Source organism: Antechinus flavipes, chromosome 3, assembly GCF_016432865.1.
Source record: "Antechinus flavipes isolate AdamAnt ecotype Samford, QLD, Australia chromosome 3, AdamAnt_v2, whole genome shotgun sequence".
In the NCBI taxonomy this organism is placed as follows: Eukaryota; Metazoa; Chordata; class Mammalia; order Dasyuromorphia; family Dasyuridae; genus Antechinus; species Antechinus flavipes.
Genome location: NC_067400.1, coordinates 422,640,966 through 422,649,421, shown reverse-complemented (window position 1 = coordinate 422,649,421; position 8,456 = coordinate 422,640,966). Strand labels below are relative to the sequence as shown.

Sequence of the window (8,456 nt, the reverse complement as noted above, 5' to 3'; positions counted from 1 at the left end):
GCTAAGTGGGTTCCAACCACACTTGACTATTTCTAGGAAGCCCACAATACATTGGACAAACCCTCTGTAGTGATCTTATGGGAGAAAATGCACAAAAATTCCACTTATTTGGTATGCATGGATGGATATGAATGATTGGAGAAAATACCCATTTGGACAAAATTGTAAACACATTGGAATATTGGATGTTTCCTTTCTTGTTTTCAAACACTTAACATATTGTGTAGCACATTCTAGACACTTAATAAATGCTTGATTTTCTGACTTAACTAGACTTATGTTTTCTATTTCCTATGCTGGAATATTCCAGGACATGTTGCTAAATGAAATTTCTCTCCTGAAATAATCTTGTGGATTTTAAAATATATATACATATATATAATATTTCAATCAAAAAAGTGTAATCTTACACTTTATTTTACAGTATATTAACTGATGATATATATTAACTGGTGATATTTATTTAAAACCCAGTTCTCTGAGATCTCTGCACAACAAAAGAGAATAAGCTCATGAGTGAGACCAAGAAGGTATGCAATGTAAGTCTGATAAAATATTACATTTATTAGATTTATCAGCAGCAGCATTTCCCAGTTGCTTTTCCAATCACAATACATTTCATCATAATTACAATAATAGTTCTAAATGTGGGCAACAAATATGAGAAATCAGGTATAGAACAATCACTGGTAAATGTTTTATTCATTATACATTTATTAAATTTGCAGTTTATAGGCATGGTTAACTAGGGTAGGTGACAAGAAACGTTAAATTATGGCCCTAAACTTTTATTAAGTGGTTCCTGTTATGTAAACTATACTATGTTATTACATAGAAAACCTAACTATCCAGGACATTCTGCTACAGATATGTAGATTCAAACAGAGAACCCAATAATAGCTACTGCTAAAAACTGTTTTCCCTTTCTATTCATATCCATCTCAGGAAATAAATAGTCAATGACAATGGAATTTGCACAAAACTTCCAAACCAAAGTTTGAGTTGTTTTGCTAGAATTTTTTGTAACATATTTGATGAAAAGGCATTTTCTAGCTACAACATTTCAGTCCCAAGGAAAGACTGCTTGACATGCCCGTCAAGTGAGTAATATGTTCCATATATCATCATCAGAAGAAAAAATATCATTAGATGAAGTATAAAGTATCATATAGGATGTGGCTAGCATCTAATGATACAAAATCTTCTTATAGGTATCACAAATAGAAATGTTTAAGTGGCAATTCAAGGGAAAGCCATCAGTGAGGGAGACAGTACAGATATTCTATTTGACAACATAAAAATGTACAATGGCTGTTTAGGTTGTCAGTCTTTGAACTAAAATATGCTAAATTATTTTCCTATCTTCTGCATAAACTGAAGAGTCTAGAGGTCATTCTTTACATATTGGCGTGTATAAATATAGTGTCCTCTTGATATGAAAGAATTTAGAATTTAACAGTATACAGCAATTTGGTGCTAGTGTATACAAATAGATGGACGTTATGGAGCAGTCCAGGTTCTATTTCTGAATAATTCTGAAGAGGAGAATATGGTACTCTTTGTCTGAAAATGGACAAGGACTTTAAATTACCTTGATTTTTCCCCCTCAATTGAAATAATTTAATTCTAGCAATGCAATAACCAATTCAAGAGACATTTTTATTAGCAAAAGCAATGACATGATAATCTTCCTAAAATTTACAAATATACAAATATATTTATAATATTACTTTCAGACAGCTTCAGTGCAAAGATATACATATAGTACATTGTGATAATTCTTCATAAAAATATGAGTCGACATGAGTAAAAAAAAACACAAGGCATAGTTGCAACAGACATCTCCAACTATAGGCAAGATATTTTATATATATATATATGTATATATTTTATAAAGTACTGAATGTTAACCTTTTTCCTGTTTGTAAAAAATATATGTGCAAAAGTATATTTCTAATCGTTCCCTAAAATCAATGGCACTAGTTATACCTCAGAATCCTCTTTTACAAGGTTAGCAGTATCTTTAAATGTATCTTCAGTTGCTATGTAAGCTGGAGTTTGGTCTTTTCTTTGAATAATGTCAGCAGAAAGTGAAGGAGATGGGGGTGGTACAGCAGCTGTAACTTCCTGTTGCTCCTTCTCCATCTATAATAATAATTTAAGAATTATTGACCTTTATTCATCCAATTACTTCTTGGAAATCTCAAACTGATTCTTTAACAAAGATCTTAAATTCAATATTTTATAACTAAACTCATTGTCCTTCTCCCTAAACCTTCCACACACCTCCAAATCCTACCTTCCCTATTATTATAAGGGGCAACATCATTTTCCCAGTCCCTTAGTCAAAAAACCTAGTTATCTTTGGCTCCTCTCTATCCCTCATGCCTAGAGCACCCTCCTGGAGCATTCTCCCTCATCTGCTGTCTTTATTTATATCCTAAATTAAATTCCATTTTTCATAAGAAGCATTTCCCAATTCTTCTTAATTCTAGTACCTTTCCTCTTTTAATAATTTCTTATTTCTTCTTCTTGTTTGTTCTTCATTTTTGAAAAGAACAAAAGACATCACATGGGTCATGTTCTGACATGTGAATGAATTGGAAATTTGTTTGTACATATAAGATAGCCTCATATCAGGTATCCCCCACAGTTGCCCACACACTATTTTCCAGCTTCCTTTTATGTGTTATCTTCTATATCAGATTGTGTGCTCCATGAAGACATACAAAAGACACAATAAGTCTTTTGCCTCATTTTTTATTTTCAGCACTTAAGCACAGTACCTGGAACCTAATAGATGGTTAATAAATATCTATTGACTAACTGATATCCTATATATTATTAGCAAGGCAAATGTATGTGTGGAAAGAAAAGAGATCAAGGTGAGTACAATTAAATTTTGATACTGGTTTTTAAAAGGAGGAGGAAGAGAAAAGAACAAGAATACATGCATTTGAATTTGGGCCTAAAGAAAAAAAACAAACTAAGGAAACATTTTACCTCTGCATAAATTGGATTTTCAAAGTTGGTACTCTGCTTCAATTTTCGTTTGAAGAAACTCCATTTTGACTCCTAGAGGAAGAGAGAAGGGTCGGAGGGGGACAAAAACGGTAAATTTTAATAATGAGATTTTAGTTTTTCCACTTGATTTCCTTCCCTGACAAAGGAATCTGGGGTTATGTTCTTCTGCTGGTGCTGTGAATCCTTTAATGATGTCTATGGTCTCCAATAGTAACTGAAAGACAATTTTATGCTCTTTTTATTCTTTTCACCTAGTGGTTTCAAAGCTCCATTCACCTTCAATTTTTCAGAACATCTTTCTCTCACTTTTATTAATGGGGTCATTATACCAATGTCCAAATCAAACATTCGGGGCAGTCCACAAGTGTTGGATGCAAAGTTAAAGTGTTCAACAAAAGCAGATTCTGACAGACATGTCTGCTTTTGACTTGATTCCTCTTGGGAAATGGTTTATCCTCTCTAGGATTCAATTTTCTTGTCTGTATGATTGAGCATAGTCAACAGTGAGCTAGACTTGTCACCAGAAAGACTCAGGTTCAAGTCTCATCTTAGATATATTCTAGCTGAGTGACTCTGGGCAAATCACAGCACCTCAGTACTTCAGGCAACATGTACTGGTAAATGGAGGTTTTGTTGTTGTTGTTTTTACTGTGGATAGCAGCTAGGTGGCACAGTGTATAGGGAAACAGACCTGGATTTAGGAAGTTCAAATCTGGCTTCAAACACTTAGCAGATATGTGGGCAAGTTATCATTTCACCTATATTTCCCTTGGTTTCCCCATATGTAAAATGAGAATAAAAATAGCATCTACCTCCCATAGTTGTAAGGACAAAATGAGATAATATTTATAAAGTGCTGAGCACAGTGCCTGATACATAGTTATTATTGTTCATCTGGGACTTAGCAATAACAAATAAAAAACAAATCAGAGCCCTATCCCCCTGAATTCCTTTGAGGCCCTAAATGTCTGGTCCATGTTTTAAAAGAAAGTAAGGGGAAGAAGTTGGATTACAGCATCTTTTTCTTCAATGACTTTCTGTTTTTTAGCTGATTTTCTACATAACCTCCTATTATAGTATGGCTACTTCCCAGCAGTGTTTAAAAGGCCTGAAAGTGCAGAGACTAATAACAAACAATAAAGAGATCTTTAAGAAACCCACTTGGAAGTCTCAGTAATGTATTAGCCCAGGTCCCAGTGCCACAATTCAAATGATTTATATATTATTTCTCAATGCCTTTGCTCAAAGATTTAATGTTTTTCTTGCTTCCTATTGTATCTTTCCAGAAAGCAAGGAAATAGGGTCAGACTATTTCAGATTTATATTTACATTTAAAATTCAATTTAAAATTTATTTATTTAAAATACATATTTTGTGCCTTTAAAGGGCAAATGATGGAATGATGGAGCGTTGTGTTCCCAAGAAATAATTATCTCTTATCCCCAATACTCAATCTATTGCCAAGGTCTATTGATTTCACCATTGCACCATCTTTCAATATCCCTTCTCTTCTCCTTTGATACTGTCACCACCCTAGTGCAGACTCTCATCATGTCATTCCTGTATTACTGCAAGAGTTGATTGGTTTGCCTGCCTGAAGTCTTTCTTCTCTCTAAGTTGTCCTCCATTCAGCCACCAGAGTAATTTTCCTACAGCATGGATACAACCATGTCAAACCTCTAATCAATAAACTCCACTGATTCCCTGTTGCCTCTAGGATCAAATATGAAATGCTCTGTTAGCACTCTGAGTCTTTCATAACTTAGCCTCCTCCTTTCCTTTTTTCTCATATCTCACTCACTGACACATACTTTTCACTCCAGTGACATTGGTCTTCTTGTTGTTCCATGAACAAGACAGCCTAGAAATTTCTTAATTTGCTGGTGTGGAGGTCTAGTTATTAGAATCAAGAATTGTGATAGAATTCTCTCTACCAAGCAGATCCCAATCTGTCCTTGATTTAGTAGATAAATCCAGGAAGTCTTGGAACATGTTAAATGATTTCCCAAGGTCAAAGGCTGGTGACAATTAAAATTTGAACCCGTATCTTTTGGATTCAAAATATTCTTAAAGTCCACAATTTCTTTAGACTCTCCAAGAAGACACACAAAAATGATTAAAAATCTTTGTCTAGGAAAAGGACTCTTCTTAACTAAGCCAATGTTTTTCCTCCTTCACCATCTTATCTTTCTATAGTGTTTTATGGTTGACAAAGCATTTCCCTCACAACAACTCTGAGAGATAAGTATCATTATCCTCATTTTACAGCTGAAAAAATTGTGGAACAATCTGTTCCATAATCAACCTGAGTCTTTGATCTTCCTCAATGTGATCAAGCTGGGAACTCAGTTCTTTTTGAGAGAAGACAGAAAACTTCCTAAATCATGTGCTTCTATGTGGACTAAGCAGCCTGGCTTTGTAATAAAACCCCACATAAGGGCTTGCCTGAGTTCAAAATCAAAAGGTTCCTAACAAGGAAGTAGAGCTTGTACCTTTTTGCTTTTATCTCCTAGAGAAATCAAATGCATTTTTAATGAAAGCCTAGAAAAATAATATCATGGAACCACTGAGATTTCATGTTCCTAACCTAGATTCTTTTGAACATATTTTCAGTGAAAGAAAACCTGCTGAGAGTGCCTAGTACTTTAATGTCACCCTCGAGTGACTCTTAGCAAGTAAAGTGCTGCCTCCTTTGAAACAGTCACATCGTCACAGGTTTAGCCACGATTGGAACAAATATCTAAGCCCCTGAGCAGCAAGGGTCAACAAGTTCATTCAGCCATAGGCGTGTGAGATGAGCATCTGTTCCATTAAGCATCACATTGAATCACCTGTTAATAATTCATGAGACTAGATTGAAAGCTCAGGAGAAGAGATGACTAAAGAAGAATGCTAGAAAACCTGCAGAGTCAACTTCTCTTCTAGGCTTCCCTCAAACTGTTTTTGGTGATGGATAGTTAAATGGGCTTCATCCTGAGCAAATCAGTCACTGCAGTGTCCCCAGCCACGTTTTCCTACTCAGGCTAAGCCACAGTATCGCTTTTATCTAGTGAAAATGATGATATAAGAACTCTGTTTGATGAGCATGAGAATATCATACTCAAAGTGCACAGAGGGGAAAAAATGAGCAGCCTGTGAAAGCAAATCTGTTATTGCCCAGAGCTTTGTCAGGGCTGGAAGACTGCATTTGTGAAACTCAGGCATTAGGTGTCTGGGTCTGGAGGGAGATATGATTAATATTCAAGGGAAAAAATCAAGCCTTTGAAAAATATGACTGAAAATTTCTCTTTCAAGCCAAGTTTCTATTTCCTTTGACAGAAGACAAACAATAAGCAAGTTAGAGATGGTTGTGTAGTCAGGCATGTAGTCAGGCATAATACCTTCAAATGCTACTTTCAGCTGGACTTAATATACTAATATCAATTTGCTACAATCAACTGAGTGTCCAACCTGATGGAACCTAAAGAACAATGGCTAAGGCCACAATAAATTGACATCTTATTTTAATTCATTTTAATTTTATATTCATTTTTTAAATTTTAAGTTTCAAATTCTCTCTAGCTCTTCCAGTACTCATTGAGAAGGCAAATGATATGATATCCATTATATACATCATACAAAAACCTATAAATCGACATTTTTAAGACTATAAGATAGATGGGAAGGTTCCTTTTTTTCCTTTATAAGGGAGAAATCAAGCTTCATGGGAAGTAGGATGAGAAGAAGTCAAGGAAGAGAAAAATCTGGCTAATAATTCTCAAACCTTCCATTGCATAGAATGAATCCCAGGACTCAATAGGTAATACACTTTTATCAATATAGGTCTTACAATTAGAGATAGAAAGGAACATCAGAAGTCATCTGGTCTACCCCTAATCCTTTCATTTACAGATGAGAAAACAATATGTAAAGGATTCGTGTGGCATCACACAGGTAATAAGAGGCAGAGTTAGAATCAGATTCTCTCACTCCAAATCAACCACTCTTTCAATTGTTATCAAAATGAATCAAGTTAAACTCTATTGTTACCTGCTCTTTACATGGAAAAATTTATTCTTTATTAGATGGAAAAATAATGTTTTCTTAGACATATAATTTTTTATGTTTCATTTCTATGTCTCCTTGGTCCATTCAAGCACGGACAATTTTCCAAAATACCTGGGGCAGAGGTTTTTATTTCAGGGGATGCATGAAAAAAATAGGAAAAAATTATATTTTTGTTTTCACTAATCTTTAGCTGAAATCTAGCATTTTTATTGTGATTTAAATATATATATATGTACAAATGTATTCCAAGAAGTATAGGTTCAGCAGACTATGAAAGGTGTCCATAACACACAAAAGAGATTAAAAATTATTGTTCTAGAGGAAAAAACAGGATGAATAATCCATACCTAGTCCCTTAAAATAAAATTTCACAACATCCTTCTCAAAGCCTCAGATGTGCTGGTCACTGGAGATTAGATATGAAGTCTTAATAAATTCTTGATTAATATTTTAATTTGTGACTATTTATCCCCAACCTTCCCCAATCAAAAAGAATGAGTGAATATTAACTGGAGGCATGAGTCATAATCAGCCTATTCATTATACTTTAATATTTGTAATTCTTTTTAAGTACATGCTGGACCTCAGAGGACAGTTAAAGGTGAGGGTTAAGTTCTATGAAATTTTAAATACTTTGGAAACTATTTTTCTCAAAGATATCCTTCCTCTCAAGTCATCACCCTGACAACTAAGAACAGAGTTCCTAAACTCCATCCAGTCAGAGAGTTTTCATGAATACTCTTGTTTCTGAACTTCCTACCTTATCTTTTCTGGCAAAATCTAAGCTGATTGGAATTTTAGGCCACTATCTAAGAAATGTCTTTTGAAATTTAAGAAATAACTTTTGAAGCTTGAGATGACTAGTAAGAAGTAGGGCTCACAATGAAACTCGGGATCTTTGACTAAATTTAGCACTCAGGTTTCATTATTTATATGATCCAATGATTATCCATAAAATATTTTATGGCGTATGTGACTATGTATATTTTATTGCTATTATGTTTATTATGCTATACTATGAACCCACTTCCCACTTCTTTTTGCAATTTGTAAATGTTAATTTTTCATTTTAAAACCCTATTTTTGGATTTAAAATGAATAAACACTCAGACATAGTGGTTCATGGGTATAAACCCTGGTACCTGTGAGGCTAAAACTGGCAATTCTTTTTAGCTTGAGAATTCTGAGCTGCGGGGAGCTAAGATAATCAAGTCTTCTTGCTAAGAAAACTGGAATTAAGATGTTGAGACCTTTGGAGCAAGGTTCCACCAGGATGCTTGAGGGGGAACAGACCAGCCAGATCAGGTTTAAAAGAGAACAGGCAAACCTCCTCTGCTGATCAGTGATAGGTTCAGACCCATGAGTAGTCTTTAAACATAAATAAA

General features: G+C 34.5%; 1 protein-coding gene across 1 annotated transcript in view; it reads right to left on the bottom strand.

The window, feature by feature from the left end:
• Positions 1-544: 544 nt before the first annotated feature.
• The window catches only part of LRP2 (LDL receptor related protein 2), a 237,659-nt gene continuing 229,747 nt past the window's right edge, over positions 545-8,456 (bottom strand). The window contains exons 79-80 of the mRNA XM_051986217.1: positions 3,004-3,075; positions 545-2,145 (exon numbers count right to left, since the gene is read on the bottom strand). Of these exons, the coding sequence (XP_051842177.1) occupies positions 1,984-2,145; positions 3,004-3,075 (234 nt within the window). The 3' untranslated portion in view covers positions 545-1,983. The remainder of the gene's footprint in view (positions 2,146-3,003; positions 3,076-8,456) is intronic.